The sequence below is a fragment of the Amblyomma maculatum genome, chromosome 1 (genome assembly GCF_055883805.1).
Source record: "Amblyomma maculatum isolate TAMU_Amacu chromosome 1, ASM5588380v1, whole genome shotgun sequence".
In the NCBI taxonomy this organism is placed as follows: Eukaryota; Metazoa; Arthropoda; class Arachnida; order Ixodida; family Ixodidae; genus Amblyomma; species Amblyomma maculatum.
This window is the reverse complement of record NC_139344.1, coordinates 49,810,915-49,829,476: the sequence shown is the minus strand read 5'-3', so window position 1 is coordinate 49,829,476 and position 18,562 is coordinate 49,810,915. Positions and strand designations below refer to the sequence as shown.

Below are 18,562 nucleotides of genomic sequence, written 5' to 3'. Positions count from 1 at the left end.
TGCTGAGCTCCTTGTATTGTTAGTTTCATCTCTTCTCAGCTGATGGTTATACTGATCCATGCAGCAAGTCAGACCCACTTTTCCATTTGTGTTGCTTGAGCTAAGCAAGTGCCACTTAACCTTGCATGTACCACTGTCTGTTTTGCTGCTACATGATACAGACCTGTGCGTAAAAGTTGGATGCAGACAAGCTGGAGGAATTCTTAATAGATTTAGCAGATAAATTCCCTGGTTAGTGTATATTGTTAACGATGAAGCATTGCCACTTCAGTAAATACATGTGTATTATTTCTTTTGCAGGGCCACCAATCCTTCAGAATTTCAAGTGGAGTTTTTCGTGAACGACTTAAGCAAGCGGAATGCAACTACCTTTGAAAAACTTGGAAGGTAATAAAAACTTCTCTTTACAGTTGAAAACTTCTGGATTGATGGCACCATATACAGATTGTTTTACTGTCTTGTTTTGGTTAAAATTTGGGGTGCATATAATGACAGTGAAAAGAAACAAAAAAAAAAGATGAAAATTCTTAAGCAGGTAAGATTCATGAATTTTGCTGAGAGTAGTTGGGTGGACCAAGTGATGCTTGTGATGTCTATAGTGCCAAGATTTGGATAAAGAATGGATGACTCCTGTCATACAAGTGCATAGTTTGTGTAATTTTTTTTTTGTGATATGTGTAGTAATATTCAGTATGAGGTATATTCGGTCTGCATACACTGCGCTACTGTGCTGAAAAGTGATCGGCGGAGTTATCCGTCTTTTATTCCTAGTCCTTATCTGGCTGGGATCATGCCTTTGTTGTTCTCTGGTGCCTGCCGCTTCCTTTGAACCATGTGGCAATTCGCAAGTTCCACATACGCTGTCGCTGCTATGTGGCTACCTCTGGAACTGCCTGAAAGGTGGTAGTGGCTGCGACGAACGAGGTGCCTGCTGCCCAATTTCTATGCTGCATCGCATACTGCTTCTAGTCTGCTGTTCTCTTTCGAGTACTGTTTCTGACATAGCCACAGGTTGTTATAACGCCCACACGTGCATGTAGTTGAACAAAAAATGCAGTTGCCAAGTCTGAAATTTTCTGTCTTTCGCGCAGCACTCGAACTGTGCTGCCAAAGGCAGCATGAACTTGCAGTACAACTTTCCTTAAGATCGTGTGTTCCTTATAATCTTCGTGTTGGCAAGTTGGTTACTAACATCATAATATTTGAAGCAGCTTTAAAAGAGGGCTCGAAGAATAACTATGCAAACGACATGACTAGAGCTGCTTGTTGTTTTTGTATTCTTTTAGTCGTCACTGTTTGACTGCGCTACTTCAGATTTCTTGTGTAACCAAAGTTAACACCAAAAGCCTTCGTGACTAGGCTGTGACAGTTTTTAGTGTGCATTTTGGCTCCAGTTATTTTGTATAGTGCATCACCAGGGAGCTGTGACTTTTACTGATGTAAATTGCGAACTTCCTTTGAGGGCAACATTTTTTATCGGCAACCGCTGCTGCAAAGACTGTACAGGTACTTTGTAAGAAAGTGAATGGATATTTCCCGTGCGATTTCTTGTGTGCAATGCTTGCTACTGGTAGCTACCGCATGCGCACTAAATTTGGAGTATGTACTGAATTTTACTGTAGCGTGGGGCGACATCTGCAGCCAGTAGTAGCCTTTGTGGTACTGAGGAAATTGGTGCTATTCTCGTTACAAAGCTGGAATTACTCCTATTATCAAGTGGTCATAGCTGTAAAATGCTTTCGTCAGGGCGTGTTCACAATATAAGTCATTCAATGTCGATGCCTATCAGTGGCATTCCAAAACAAATAAGCATGCGCTGAAATGAGCCCTATATATTTCTTGTGTGCAATGCTTGCTACTGGTAGCTACAGCATGCGCACTAAATTTGGAGTATGTATTGAATTTTACTGTAGCGTGGGGCGACATCTGCAGCCAGTAGTAGCCTTTGTGGTACTGAGGAAATTGGTGCTATTCTCGTTACAAAGCTGGAATTACTCCTATTATCAAGTGGTCATAGCTGTAAAATGCTTTCGTCAGGGCGTGTTCACAATATAAGTCATTCAATGTCGATGCCTATCAGTGGCATTCCAAAACAAATTAGCATGCGCTGAAATGAGCCCTATAGACCATCATTGCAACCTTCCAGACCACGACTCCATGCGTTTTGTTTGTAATAATGGTTTCTTAAATCACTTTTCAGTTTTGAATACAAGCAGAATGCTGAAATTCAATTCATGACAAAGAAGGTAAGCATTCCTTTCTTGCTTTTATTTTGTGCAGAAGCTCTTTTTCAGGGAAGTTATTTTTACACCTGCCATAGAAGGATGCAGAAACAGCAAAATAATATAAAAAAGGCCAAACTGGGTATGTGTAACTTTCAGAGTACTTTGTAGGAGCCCTTTGCAACAGGGGCGCCTCCTTGCACTCCCCATCACTTGTTTGCACACTTTTAGGGCAAAAGCTTAGTAAGCATTGGCAACTTCATGGGAGCAGTTTTCTTCCTAAAACATGCTGCCCTTCTGTCCCCTGTGGATTTGGGTCACATGGGCAAGTTTGGTTATCAGGGCGGCAAACTTTGATTGGCCTTCCAGTACTTCTCTGTGCTTTCTTTGAGCATCCCCTTACCACTGAGCATTCTGAGCATTTGATGTACTTGGCATAGGTGACCTGTAGAAGTTGTGCAGGAGCTGGAAAATGTATTAAAAAGTAGTCTTCTGTTGCAGAAAAGATGCAAAGAAATCTTATGTGGCTTTCTCAAGATACAGTCAAACCCACTTATAACAATATTGAAGTGCCATGGAAATATCATTGCTATAACCGATAATTTAGGTCGACGCTGCCGCACCCTGCAGTCCTAGCTTGCCCAAAAAGTATTTCAGAAGGCCAAGTCATAAAGAAACATTTATTCATTCACGAGACATCTGTCGTCGCTTGTGAGAACACAGTCACGATTATCCTCTTATGAGCTACTTCTGCCACTGGTCGTCAGAAGCGGTGCCGAGGTACTGCACGTGGGGAACGCCGCAGAGACCATATCTGTTGGTAGTCCATACCAGGCATAGCAGGCTGGAGCCACTCGTTGTAGAATGCACCGATGCGGTCTTTGAATGGCTTGTTCAGCGCCACATCCAGTGGCTGAAGAATAGGTGTCAATCCGCCTGGAATGATGACCAGCTCGCATCCCGCATCTGCCACCGCTTTTTTCACACTGTCTGTTATGTGGCCACAGAAAGAGTCCAGGAGCATGCTGCGGGGCTTCAGCAGTGCCCCCGGACACCTGCACCACACGAGACGAAACCATTCGAGGACCATTTCGTCATTAAAAAATCCCTTCTCATCCACCAACAGGATGACTTTTGGCGGGAACTTTTCCTTCGTTGGGATCGTTTTCCTCTTGAACAGAAGGAATGGCGGTAACTTGTGCCCATCTGCCATACAGCATAACATGACCGTGAAACGGTTGTGCGTGTTGCCCGTTGTCAGCAGGCGGACCTGGCGCTCCCCTTTTGCGGACATGGTCCTATTGCTAGGCATATCAAACCAGACTGTAGTCTGGTCACCGTTGCCTATTTGACCAAGCAAGAATGATTGTGTTGCCCGCATGTCATTCATGTAGCGCAGAAAGGCGCTCTGTTTTTCTTCATAGGCTTCGGGCAACCGTAGGCATACAGTCGTTCGTCGCCTCAGGCTTAGGCCGTTCCTCTTCATGAAATTCGTCATTCACTTCTTAGACACTTTAAACTCGGTACGCGGGATGCACATCTTCTGCACAGCACAGCACGTGCCTTTGTTTCAATGTCATTGTAGCAAACACTCAGGCTCTTGCTTCTCTGGTCGTGAACCCAATCTCGAACCGTCTCCTCAACGGCAGGGTATTGTCCGGACTTTGGCCCGCGAAATTAACGACGTGTAGCAGCACACGCAAAAAGCTTACTTTGTTTTCTCCAGCCTCTCAAGCACTTTTCTGAGGTGCCAACTTCCGCCCTGCTTCGACATTGTTTTCCGACTCGGCGTAGAGCATGACTTGCCGCTTGAAAGCAGAGCTGTACTGTTGCCGAGGTTGTGGCGGCATCTTGCAAGGCGTCCATCGAGTGACACAAACCACATACGGCGCTGTTAGCTGTCACATCAGCTAGAGTCCAGGCGGTGCGACGAGAAGAAATGGTGAAAGGCGCACAACGTTGCACAATACGCGAAAATGCTTCTCGGCTCATGTGACTGATCACGTGTGGTCATTTTGGATTGGATTGGATTTGTAGCTGACCCATTTGTATCAAACATTGCCAGCCCGCTCGGCTTTGGCCGCTTTTTCGTGTAACGCCCACGGTTTGTCGATAACAAGTTACTATCGTATTAAAGCAAACCTTTGGTGCATATCTCAATTAAATTCATTTTTTTTCTAGCAGATCCACTTTCGCATTATGTCTGTGAACTTTTATGAAATTACGAGCGCACGGGGCGTGATATTATCCGCGACTCGGTCGAAATTACTTTTGACCCCGCATATAAGCCAACTTTAAGACTCCGCATATACGTCGACCTCAAATATAAGTCGACTCCCCAATTTTTGGAAGGACATTCAAATAAAAAAAAGGTCGACTTATACGCGGCAATATACGGTATTTTAACCGGGTTAGGCCGAAAAAAGCGAAGAAAACATTACAAGCTACACATTTAATGAGGACGAGATGGCTTACACTTTTTATTTCATAGTGGGAAGGAACCCGTAATCTGTAAGCGTTGTCTGTTTCACGACAATCTGGCCGACATCTGTCTTCAGTGCATCCAGCTGCTGAACATAGTGCTGTGGAAGGTCCCGTAGAAAGTCTCATTCTCAAAGCCTCCTAGTGAGATGCATCCTGGGCAGGTTCCGGTTCATCGTTGTCGTCACTACTGTAACCGTCCTCTACACCAGTGACTGCTGCCACAAAAGCCTTTTCTGTCGCGACCATATCGTTGGCATACTAAAATGCCTCTAATCTCGACACGCTGCCGTCACTACCGCTCACTGTGGACTAAAGTTCAGTCAACGCTGTGTCGGCAGGAGCTTTGCGACCTTCTGCGTCAACGGCATCCCCAGTGAATCCCACCTTTCTGAAGCAGCTCATGATGGTGAAGGAGCTTACTTCTGCTCATGCTGCAGAAATGAACTGCACTAAAATCAGGAGCGAGATGTTCAAGTCCGGCGCTGGTCGGTGTTTTCGGACAGAAATGTCGAGGTTCAGCACAAGCCTGCGCAAAACACGTCGGCGGTACAGTGCCTTGAAGCATGCAATCACGCCTGCATCCATAGGCTGCAAGCTTGTGTTAGGTGGGAGGAAAAAGAGTTCCACATGTGAAAGCTTCTGAGCTGTTTGATGTGCAGTGCATTGTTAAGCATCAATGCCACCTTTCTGCCTTCGCGCTGCATCCGCTGATCGAACTTGATCAGCCATTCGCAGAAAAGTTTGCGCGTCCTCCATGCTTTTCCGTTATGACAGTGAACCGGGATCCTCGTGGCACCACGAAAACAGAGGGTATTCTTGGATTTCCCTATGACGAAGGCGGGGCACTTGTCGCTGCTGTCCATGTTGGCACACAAGAAAACGATTACGCGCAACTTGCTTTTGCTTGCCGCCCTTACAGGGATCGCCTTACAGGAGCATCGGGAAAAACAGCCCAATCGCGTCCCCATTGTACAAGTCCCGGCCCGCGTATGCTTTTCGGATGCAGGGCAGTGTTTTTTCAAGCCACTTCTGCCTAGCGTCTCCCACAACTGCCTTGTAGATGATTCCATCTCTCTCCTTGAACCGTTGAATTCAACAACCAACAGGCTGGAAATTGGTGTTGCGTAGGAGGTATGCGAAGTGCTTCTCCTTCTATGCTAAAATCAGGCCACTTATCGGCAGGTTCACTGCACTGGCGTTCAAGAACCACTGGTAGAGCTCCTGTTCTATGTTTTTGTATGCCCTGTGTTGAACCCTTTTTCAGTTGTCGTCCATTGCATGGGCAGCACTGGCATCGCTTTTCTTCTTAATCTTGAGCACGTTGCGGATGATTGTAGATACTGTCGGTTGCATCAGGCTGTACTTGCGCCCCAAATTGCACACTTTACACCATTCTTGTGCTCACGTACAATTTTCCGCTTAACTTCTACTGCTGTTCTACGTTTTTGTATACCCTGTGTTGAACCCTTTTTCGGTTGTCGTCCATTGCACGGGCAGCACTGGCATCGCTTTTCTTCTTAATCTTGAGCACGTTGCGGATGATTGTAGATACTGTCGGTTGCATCAGGCTGTACTTGTGCCCCAAATTGCACACTTTACACCATTCTTGTGCTCACATACAATTTTCCGCTTAACTTCTACTGGTATTGCCGTTCGCTTCCTTTTCTGCGCTGATTGTGTTGCGCTTCCTGAAGAGGATCCTTCATTGCTGTTCACGAAAAATCCAGGGCCAGCAAGATTGTGGCAGCGATGATGGTGCACTAGGAGAACCACGCTAGAAAGACACGTGTACGAATGCTGCCTGCCACAAAACATGCAACTGTGTAGCGGGGCCCTGGACAAAGCAAATAGGTGTGGATAGTGCAGCGCACCCTCAGAATGGACTCGGGGTCTAGCTACCGGGAAAACCGGGAATTGTAAGGGAAATTTTCTGCATTGGAAAAAAATCAGTGAAATGTCAGGGTAACCATCAAATATTTTGCCAAGTCAGGGAAAATGGAACAATATATTTCGCAGTGCATGTTCATTTCAAGCTAGCGCACAGTAAGTGGGTACATTACTCACGCAGATTTTTTTTTTTTTTTGTGCTGTCTCTCCAGCACGCGGCCACCGCTCCGCAAGGCGACACGCAATTTATTACTTTGACGCCAGCACATGGCTGTGCTGCCACAATAGAAGGACCAATACGCACATGAGGTGGGTACTTGGGAAAATATGCGGAAGTGTTGCGTGAGAGCAGTACGCTACAAAAAGCAGGAATAACCGCATTGGCAGCGGCCAGTGATTGGCACTGTGCTGCAAAACGTGCGCACAGCCATGTTGGATTGGATTGGATTGGCTCAGCTGTTTGCGGGATGGTGGTCGGGTGCTCCGAGGCTGGCATCAGTGCACTTTCAATTTTCATTAAACTTTTGACGTTCTTAACGGCCATTAGCAATAATGACAGCCTTTTCACTGTTGTAAATTGTAGAATATGATTAATAAATACTTTTCGTCATGCATGAGTTGGTTATCATCAGCAGCTACAGTTTTGAGCCTCTTCACTCGTCAGGGAATTGGACCTCGGGGAAAACCTGAGGAAAACCTGGAAAAGTCGGGGATTTTGAATATAGTGGTTTGCTAAACGCCCTGGGACTTCTCCACTATGCAAAGGCAGAGAGGACGCGAGTTGCCTTGGCCGCGGGCAGTATTGAGGGGGAGTGCTCAAAGCTCTCTCTGAGAATGGCTGTACCTAGGAGTGCCTTACGCCTTCCCTCCTCCTTCGCATGAGGAAGCAATCAGTCCTCTCTCGCGTCTCCGCAGCATGCAAGCTTTCCTTGTGTATCCGATCAATGCATTGGCTCGACAAGCTCTGTTCCTTTTTTTTTTTTATTGTTGCTGCATCGGCGTTGTCGACGTCTCCATGCACATGCGTGGTTTTGTGGTCATCACATTTCTGCGTTTTTGTTCACTTTCAGTGACCATATTTGATTGCTATACTGATAATATAATATGACACCATTGTAATAAGCGGTTTATTTTATCATAGAACACATGGAAAACCTGACGGTGCAACGGCTGCTCATTGTTATATCTGATATATTGTTAAAACAGGCTTATAAGTGAGTTTGACTGTATTTTAATTGTCTTAGAGGTTTCTAAAAGAAAAAAAAAAGTGCAGAGTGGTGTCATCGTCTATGCTTTCGATTGCTTTAGTATTGCTATAGGCTGTGGGAAAAAAGGAGGTAAAAGTTGGTCGCCCCTGTGTGGGCGCACCTGACCAGGCTCACTGGCCCTACTCCATAAGAAGCTACATCTAGTTTGTGGTGGAGGTGTGATGTGTTGATCCCTGTGCTGCTTGCATCCATGCACAATACAGTTGAAACTCGATTTAACGAAGTTGAGGGGAGCTGTGAATTATTTCGTTAAATCGAGTGTGACATTTCTCGGTCCTGTAATTTAGTACATTCGATTATAAGGTGCGGCGGCACCCAAAAATCTGCGGCGTCATCATATTTGCGAAGCCTTGATGCTCCCAAAATGAAATGCGGCTTGCAAAAATGACCGGCGCCGTTAGCACACAAGAAACAAAAATTGTTACGCATCAAGAAGAGCCCAGGAGGACGACAAATTTATTTTCCCGCAATCAAGCCGGTGATCTCTGCCTGTGTGCGCTTTGTGCAAAATGACCGCACCGATTTCTCGTAGGCCTGAAGTGCTACGTATAGCACTGTAAGCCTAACAAGCTGAGCTTGAGAGAAGCATGGTACGGGCCATGGGGACATATCTGCACAAGGACAATTTTGAACGAACCACACGAAGCACACAACAAGAAAAGCATTGAACAGCAACAGCAACAAATATTGGGGGAACATTTCGCTACAGTCTCTAGTTCGGCACACCATACACATTCCTTTATAAAGTATAAAATAGCAGCTGAAAAACAGACTCCCAACAGCTGGAGGCACAAATGAACACTCGAAGAAATAACTAGAGTACTATATATGCTAAAAACAAATTGCAACATGACCAGATGAAATACATTATGAAATGGGGGGGGGGGGGGGGCTTGCTCATTTGTCTCAATTGTCAGTACATGCATTATTGAAATTTTTAATAAAATTTGGATATCTGGAATAATACCAGAAGCCTGGAAGACAGCCTTTATAGTACCACTCTTAAAGCCTGGGAAGTCCCCGGACTCCCCAAGTAGTTATAGACCAATAGCCTTGACGAGCTGCCTTGCAAAAGTTTTTGAAACCATTGTGAATATAAGGCTCATGTTTGTTCTTGAATCCCGGAAACTTCTTGATACCCATCAGTGCAGCTACAAAAAAACATGTTCAACTATTGATCACCTTGTTCGACTGGAAAATACTATCTGAGAAGCCTTTATTCATAAACAGCATTGCCTTGCCATCTTTTTGAACCTCGAAAAAGCCTATGACACCAAGTGGAGGTTTGGGATCCTGCGCGATTTGGGAGAGCTTGGCATTTGCGGCAGGATGCTAAAATGTATAAGTGACTCTTTCTCAACGCTCATTTAAGGTATGTCTCGGTTCTACCCTTTCTAAAACCTTCATACAAGAAAATGGTGTTCCTCAAGGATGTACTTTAAGTACTACTCTGTTTATAGTAAAAATTAACAGTATAGCAAAAATAATTCAAAAATCTGTTATGTACTTCGTCTACGTAGACAACCTTCAGATTGCATGTACATCCTCTAGTGTGTCGACATGTGAGAGGCAAATACAGCTCACAGTAAATAAACTGGCAACGTGGGCAGATACGAATGGCTTCAGGTTTTCTACTCAAAAGTTGGTAGTTGTTTTGTTTTCTCTCAGAAGAGGACTGCACATCAAGGACTGCCCACGATCAACCTTAATGATATTAAGCTACCTTTAAAGCACAAACATCAATTTCTTGGGATAACTTTTTGACAGAAAGCTTTCATTCCTTCTGCACATAAACAACCTGAAAAAGAAAGCTTCAAAATCTCTCAATATATTGAAAGTCCTTTCACATAAACACTGGGGATCTGACAGAACATCTCTTTTACAAATTTACCGTTCTGTGGTGCGCTCATGTTTAGATTATGGCTGCATAATATATAGATCTGCAAGGCCTTCATATTTGAAACGAATGGACTTCGTACACGATTCAGGCTTGCATATTTCAACTGATGCATACAGGACATCCCCCATAAACAGCATATATGTAGGTCCAGTCCAATGAACCATCACCAATGAACCATCACCAATGAACCATCACCAATGAACCATCACTTACAAACCGAAGAAACATGCTCACGTGCTCATAGATTCTAAAGATCCGTTCGCTGCCAAACCATATCTGTTACCCAATAGTTAAAAGTGCCAGTCTTGAACACTGTTCACAAACAAACCTCAAAAAATAAAACCACTTCTGCTCCGCTTTGTAGAGAAATGTGAAGATTTAGGCTTAATAGACTCATTACCTAATATTACCCGAAAACCTGGTCCACTTGCACCATGGTACTGTCTGCCATCTGTATGTGACTTCACATTAAATCAATTTCAGAAAAAACACCACATGAACGCATATTGCAGGAATTTTTAGCACTAAGTGAAAAGTACAGAGAATGCGTGGCATTCTTACAGATGGTTCAAAATCTGCACAGTATGTTAGAAGCGCAGTGGTCCAAAACAATTGGAATAGAACAGTACGACTACCACAGTGTGCATCCATTTTCACTGCCGAGTGTTATGCAGTCCTTATGGCCCCAGAAGAAATTAAAAATGAAAACATAGAGAAAGTGTCATTTACACTGATTCTTTGAGCATACTAACAGCATATAATCATAAAAATGCAGGCAAATCGCTTATTGGTGACATCATACAAAGCATAAAAACAGCCACAACCCAGGGACATACTGTAATGCTTTGCTGGGTTCTGAGTCACATAGGAATTGATGGAAATGAAAGCACTGATATATGCGCTGCACAAAGCTTGACATATAGAAATTAAGAAAGTGCACGTTTTCTACAAAGAAGCAGTCAAATTAATGCAGTCTAGGCTGAAAGATAGATGGCAGTCTAAATGGAATAATGAAGAAAATAATAAACTACACCTAGTAAAACCTGTCATATCTGAATGGTAGTCATGCACACACACCAGGAGTGATTCACTGAAGTCATTTTATGTAGTCTCTGTATTGGACATACACACCTTACACATAGTTATATCCTTAGAAAAGAGGAAATACCAACATGCGAGCTTTGCGGACAAACAGTCACAATTAATCATATTTTGTGTTCTTGCACAAAGCTAGAACGACTAAGAAAGGAACATTTTCCAATATTTTATTCAGAATATATTCCTCTTCACCCTAGCTTACTCATCGGAGAAAATGCTCGTTAATATATCATGCGGTTTATGTTCTTAAAAGATGCCAACCTTCTTAACAAATTATGAGATTTTTAACCATATTTAATAGATCTGCTGCATGGACAGCAGATCTCACCGTGTGTTTGGCCCATGATAGCCTTAGATGCTTATGTGCCATAAAACACAACACGCTATGGATTCGAGCATTTTAGGCATGAATATTTCCATTGCGGCGAAAAAAAATGTGAGATCTAAATTTCAGTGTTTGTTCCTTTCAGCCCAATGTCATCCTTCCTCACACCGTCGTCACAGTCACCGCCAATCGCACCTAGCTTCCGACGTTTCAGCGTCCCTGCCCAAGTCTTGCCCCAAGGCATCGTACTCGCTAACCTGTTTCCCCTCGCCGAGTGCACACCTTCTGCTGTCCCGCCTGAGCTCCAACCTGGTCATTGTGCAGCCCCACTCTCGGCCACTTCCCATTCCGACCTCACTTCTGCAATGATTGCTACGGATCTGCCACCAGACCACGCCCGCACCTTCTCACAACTCTTGGATTTCTACAAGGACATCTTCGATTTCGGAAACTGCCCTCTCGGTCAAACTTCCATTGTGACACAATGCATTAACACCGGCGATGCTAGCCCGATCCACCGCCGGTCATACCGTGTATCTTTTCTGAACGCTGAATCATACAAACTGAAGTTGACAAGATGCTGGCGGACAACATAATCGAGCCCTCCAGCAGTCCGTGGGCATCACCTGTCGTCTTAGTGAAAAAGGAAGGCTCTGTGTTGATTACAGCCACCTGAATGCGATCATCAAGAAAGACGTTTACCCTCTGCCCCGAGTAGACAATGCACTGGACTGCCTACATGGAGCAGGCTATTTCTCTTCAAATTGATCTGCGTTCAGAATACTGGCAAATAGCGATAGATGAACGTGATCGTGAAAAAACTGCCTTTGTTACCCCTGATGGCCTGTACCAATTCATAGTTATGCCTTTTGGCCTCGGCAATGCTCCCGCGACCTTCTAGCATATGATGGATTCTCTCCTGTGTGGTTTCAAATGAATGACAATATGAAGCAAGTGTCAACAATGGGCACGTTGTAAATAAAAAAGTTAAAAGTTAATCCAAGGAGTAGCATGGTTAAGACATGTCCAACTTTGTTCTAAGACATATTTAGTTCCCAAATTAAGAATGAGCGCCATGTTCTCTGAAAAGGTTTAGTTGAATGTCACTGTTTCTGATTGTAGTATGGTTGAGGCGTGTCCAGCTTTGCTCTGTTAGTCTGTGGAGTAGCATCGTTAATTCACGTCCAACTTTGCTCTGAAACATGTTTAGTTCTCAGATTGAGAATGAATGCTATGGTTCTTTAAAAAGATTTAGTTGAATGTCGCTGTTTCTGATTGTTCAGGTCGAACAGTGAGCTGTAGTGAGCTAGGCTTTCATTGATTTTCTTGTCTGCCTCTGCTTGGAAACACACATTTTTGCTATATCCTTGTAGCTAATGCCATGACACCTTCAAACATATTTTAGGGGAAATAACCTCTGCTTTAACTTAAAAGGCTGAGAGCTTAGATTCTTCTGAAATATTATAGCAATATTTTAGTGCATTATATGAATAGGATCGTGTGAAAAGCCCATGCACTCAGACATTGTACTTATGAATAGGGGTGTGTGAATATTCTAAACTTCATGTGCTTTAGAATTTTGGCAATACGAACCTCGCAGGGTTGTGAGAAAAAATTTGTATCTGTAGTTTCATATCATCATATCATCGAAATGAACAAAATCCATATGCAGTAACATGAAAAATGCATTTATGCAGATTCGTTTATGGCCGAGGGGATTTATTAGTAGTTGCAAAGCGACTACTCACTACTCATGGCAAGTAGAACACGAAGACCACAATGTCGGTGTTGTGCATATCACTGCAAACTGCCCCTCTGCTTTCAGTGTAACTAGTGATCGTGGAGCTGATGATATGTGAGTCGCACACCGCCCAAAACTTCACTCTGTGTGTGCCGCGTCGCTAGCGATCACAGAACCGACAATATGTGGGCTGCATACTGAGTGGAGGCCATAAGAATGCTATTGGTAGGATTATTGCAGAAGTAGATGGGGACAGACGTGCAAAGTGTCGTACGTGTCGGGAAAAAAAATTGCAGCTGTTTTAGCTAAGTTAGCCAAATGCGAAGTACGTATGCCAGCACTTTGTGGACATTGTCACTAGACGCCACGGAACCAACCCCAGTCTAGGGCAACAAAAAACACTCCCGAAAGTCAACAATCACCACATCTGTGCGTGTCAAATCCTATAAGAAAAATGATGGTTGGTTCTCTAGTGGTATGGTAGGGAATGCTTAGGGCTCTGGCTCCAAGTGAAGGACCCTTTAGTTCATAATACAGAACCAGGGCTAAAAACTGGACATCGTTATACTCCAGGAGACACACCTGGAGGGGAAATTGGCTTGATAAACTGCTGGACAAAGGAAGAGACGACAACACAGCGCTGACTTCAACTGGTTATTTTATTGCAGAGCGACACAATACATATATTTGAAAAGTGGGCGGGAAAGCATTGACAACAGCTGCTGAGTTTGCACGTGTCAGAAAGATAACATAACAAAAGTTGAAAAGACGGGAGATAACAAAGCTAGGAAAAAAATGGAAAGGCGATTAAAAAGAGGGAGCCAATGCTCCATAACACATTCATTGAGAACACCTGGTTTGCCCCACATAGGCCTTGCCACAGCTCAGAGCAATTTTATAAACCACACCAACTTCGCAGGAAACGAAAGGTGCCTGGTGCTAACAGGGCAGGCTGGTTCTTGCACAGCCGGGGCATTCACTCTGCAGCAAAGCTTGGATGAACTACCAGCTAGCCTGTTCTTCCACCTTTGCATGCTTAAACTGCCAATCTCTAGAAGCTAGAAACCTCAGCAGCATCTATGGCCTGGACTAGCGGCCGGAACGTGGCGTCCTTTGCCATGCAACCTCCCGAGGCCTTCTTCTTCATGACAGCTGTCGACAGGATGAAATGGAGGAAGCAGTTCGAGCGTTTCTGCATGGCTTCCGGTCTCTGCGACAAGTCAGGGTCTCACCAAGTCGTCACGCTTCTCTACTTGATTGGCAACCAGGCCGAAGACGTCTTCAAAACCTTTCAACTCTTTGATGAGAACGCACAGAACTTAGAACTCGTCTTGAAGCAGTTCGACAGCTACTTCATACCGCGGCGAAACGCCATCTATGAGCATGCACGCTTCAACATGAGGGACCAACACGGCGGCGAATCAGTGGAAGGCTTTGTAACTGTGCTTCACATGCTTTGGCACCCTCCGAGAGGAATTGTTTCGAGACAGACTGGTCATCAGCATTCAAGATCAGAAATTGTCAGTCAGACTACAACTTGATGCTGATCTTACTCTTCAGAAGGCGCTTGCGTCCATCAGGCAGATTGAAAGCGTACGTCAGCAGCAAGCGGAGCTTCACCCCTGAAACGCTGACCATCAACAAAGTTGCTTCAGGTGGACAGCACGTCAGGCATCCCACTTCGGACACTATTCTAGGAAAAAAAGCAGCGCACTAGCACAAACATGAGATCAAATAGCACAAACTAGCACAACAAACCATGTTGAGATGCCAATAGGACATGTTTATTCCAGGTGAACACTGGCACGAGCACAAGACACTTGCCAGCCGCAGTGAGGGTAGCGTGAACACGCAGCAGCGCAGCTGAGCTAACTGGCTTAGCCACTAGATGTGGCTACTGCCTACAACACTCCCAGCCTTTTCGATCGCCTGTGGAGAGAGGTGATGCAGTTTGTGGGGTTGCAATAGGGGAATAAATGCGTTTTCCCTGCTTAATCGCGGCTGACAGTCCTCCCGTTGACGCCACCCAGTGATTACATGCGTTACCGAGCGCGCGCCGACCACTGCGAGCCGTGCTCTTGGGAACAAAGAAACAACACGTGTTGACTGCAAACAGGCATTTATTGCTGCAATAACAACAACACCAGCTAGCAATAAAATGCGCTAATGAATTTGGGTCATCTGACTCACCAGCAGGGCTGTGGGTGAATGTTCGCCTACGCTAGTGCAGGCGATAATCTCCAAGGCCAGACAGGGCAACCAGGTGGGAAAAGTCATGCAAAGTTTCGCCTCGCCGGCGACTGCGGAGTACCGTGAAGATACGTTTGCCCGGCTCGAGTTCCCAAGCCGAAAGGGAACGGTGGGTGATGGTTTCCCACAAGTTACTGCAAATTTCCACGAGCCATTAGGAAATCTGTCCGGTTGCATAAAACTACAAGTTCTAGTGCTTCTGCTGTGAAGACAGGAAGGTACTCCACCATTGAGCCTGTTCATCAATAACAATTGTGTAAAGCCTACGTGAAACAAAAGCATACTTAAATCGTTTCGGGGCTGACGCACCGAAGTTGCCAATCACTAGAAACCTTCTCAAGGGGGTTGGAAAGCCGTACAGGGCTTATCGCCAACATGCTAAAATTGAGGAAATGCCATTGTCTTTCAAGGAAAAAACATAAGGAGCCATTGGCTGAATAAGGAAATGACTACCCTTGAGTGCCGTCTATCCTGCTTGGGAACACAACTGACCAGGAATTTATCGACTCAGGCATGGGATTGGAAGTGATATGAATGAGATAGAGAATGGAAATGTGCTGCTCATTGATGTGGATTCCAGACTAGTGGCAGTGCTTGAGCACATCCGAGTGGCAGACTCTACATTTTTCTTGTCAAGCCAAGTAAACAAAAGTCAGAATTTTTCAGTCAGACTTTGTGTTCAATTATGAAGTGGACGGGCAAGTATTGCGTTTGCTACTAGTCTCTTTCGAATCGTTGCTCGGGTCAGCTGCTATTTTAGACGTTTATACGTTTTTGCGATTTGTCTTGTCAGAGATGCATGCATAGTCAACAAAGCATTGAACTTTGAATAAAAAGGAACCGAATTGTTTGCTTTATATGTCAGGAATATAAAATTGCAAATAATGAAGGTATTTGACCTTAGAAACATGCTCCAAAACATAACTCGAGTGCTCCAAAACTTGTTTTATTGCTCCAAAGCTGCTCTGAAATAGCATTATTACTGCTCCCCGAGCTGCTCCAACATACCAGAGCCTGCTTCCACCCCTGGTCAGATTATCTGCTTAAAGATACCATGCAAAAGTGAAGCGGTGTTGCTTGCATTTATTAGACTGCTGTTAACTGAACATCCAATATACATATTGAACTGCACACCATGCACCTGCAAGGGGAGCTTCTCCTAATGTGTTCCCACAATTACTTTGTGTGCATGGAGCCAAGCAGAGTGCCCTTGAGCAGCTGCTGGCAGCACTAACGCTGTTAAACCATGTGACGAGGGGAACGTCGAGTTTGCTAAGTGGGCTTCTGTTTGGCTTAATTTTTTAGCGCAACGTTGCTGTCATGAGGAAAAGGCAGTGTGTGGTGCACTGGTTATCGTGGGTGAAGCCAGTGTATTTGACCAAAGAGTTGCAGTGGCTTCGCATGGCCTGCTTTGCTGTTAGAGGCAACAAGAAATCAACTGTAAATAACTGGTGCACTCTAAATGCAGTAATAATTGAGTTATTATTGCATTTAGCATGTACCAGTAAAAAATTAGACCTCTTATGATTGGTGATGGCTTTTTTCAAAGCATGGTCCGCTGCAGCTTTGATGCGAGCCGCAACTCCAATGACACTTATGCCGTGAGGCGCTAGACGAGAGCAGCACGAGCTCCGGCACTCCGATCTGATCCACGGATGTGAGGCCGCGTGTAGTGCGCGCTTGCACTTTGCGAGTTAGCCCACTCGAAGTGAGTGGTGTGCTGCCAGTATGTTGGCAAGCAGCATGTTGCTGCAGGAACTGTATTGCTAGTGTGGATGCACCATATATTCACACTTTTAGGTTGCAGAGAGACTTGCCTGTTATCATGTTTTGTATGTCATATTATCGACTTATCGAACAATATTGGGATCCCCTTCAAGTTCGATATATCCAAGTTGGACTGCATCATGGAAGCAGAGACTGAGGTGGTCATGAACAGCATCAAGTGTATCGCTGCAGCCAGTGATGATGGCATTACCATCAGGGCCCTACGAAACATAATAATCATTCGATCATGGTCATTACAAAATTCTTTAATGAGGTATGAGAGGAAGGTGAAATAGGGCTTGTCAGGTAGAGGAAGACATGCAAAGATGGTTTTCATTCCCAAACCAAGCAAAACAATTGGACATTAGCAACCTCAGACCCATCTCACTCTCTTTGTGCTTAGGTATGATCCTGGAGCCATGGCGCACATAATCCTAAACTGGCTAAATGTCTATATGGAGGACAAATTGATCTTTCTGCACACAGTCATAGGCTTTAGACCAGGCCTATCCACCTAGGATATTATCTGGCAGATTCAAACTGACATTCTGATATCAGGCTCGGTAATAGCCACGTGTATCATCCTTGGGGTAGATGCTGACAAAACTTTTGTCACTGTAGCACACACGGCCATTCTGAAGGCTTTAGCCTAAATGTATGTCGGAGGGTGTATGTGCGATTATGTCAAAAGCTTTCTCTGTGTCACGACAGCCGCTGTGCATGTGGGCAGCTTAAAAAGTAATAAAATAACGCTTGGAATGATAGACACCCTGCAAAGAACAGTTCCCTCTCCTTTCCTGTGTAGTGGGCACATTGTGCGTTGCACATGTGCACTTCTCTTCCTGTGTCATTTTCCAAGCTCTGCTGATTGAAAACATACTTCTTGTTTGTGCCACGCATGTGGAGTTCATGTTAACGACATGTAAAGGTGGCAGCTGCAAGTGTACACTTCCCATTTTGCATGCTCTATTGGTGTTTTTGAAAGCAGGTTGCACCTGTGGCATCAGCCAGGAATTTTTACATACCCCCCTAAGGGCACCAGTCTTGCCAAGGAAGGCTTGTTGGTTGGGTTTCATTGGGAGACTTTCACTGTGGCATGCCATAAAGCTTTGGTGTCACTTTATAAAAACTCTGTTTCTTTTTTGTTGTTATTGTCATGCACTTAGTTATAAAAGGAATGCTTTGTTCACCATTTGCATTTTTGGTGTCTGTCATTAACACTGCTGTTATTGCCCAAGATGGGCGTGGTTAAAGAGACACTGAGGAAAAATTGGAAAGCAAATGTTGGTGCACAGTGGCAGTCTTTTTCACAGAGATCTCTCAGGCTAGGCTGCATTATTAGTTGGCTCCAAGTGCTGATCTTCGAATTCTTTCTATCTTGACGTCATGAGTGAATGAGTGGTCAGAAATTACCAAGCCAAGTTCTCTTGCCAATAAATGCCTATTTTGTTGCCAGAAAAATGCCAGCATATAGTTGGAAAGATTCACAGAATAGCATTTTATTAAAGCTAAATTGGATGGAGTTATCCTTGGTGTCCTTTCACTAGGCTAGAAGTTGGCATATATGTTGCAGCCAGTGTGTTTTGGTGTATCCTAGCTCAGAAATCAACATTTGTTTGA

At 44.6% G+C, this 18,562-nt stretch overlaps 1 protein-coding gene across 7 annotated transcripts in view; it reads left to right on the top strand.

The window, feature by feature from the left end:
• vir (VIR_N domain-containing protein) overlaps positions 1 to 18,562 on the top strand; it is a 228,572-nt gene that overhangs the window by 11,134 nt on the left and 198,876 nt on the right. For all 7 annotated transcript variants that reach the window (XM_084588113.1, XM_084588114.1, XM_084588112.1 and 4 more), the window contains exons 3-4: positions 301 to 387; positions 2,201 to 2,246. In XM_084588113.1, the coding sequence (XP_084444239.1) occupies positions 301 to 387; positions 2,201 to 2,246 (133 nt within the window). The remainder of the gene's footprint in view (positions 1 to 300; positions 388 to 2,200; positions 2,247 to 18,562) is intronic.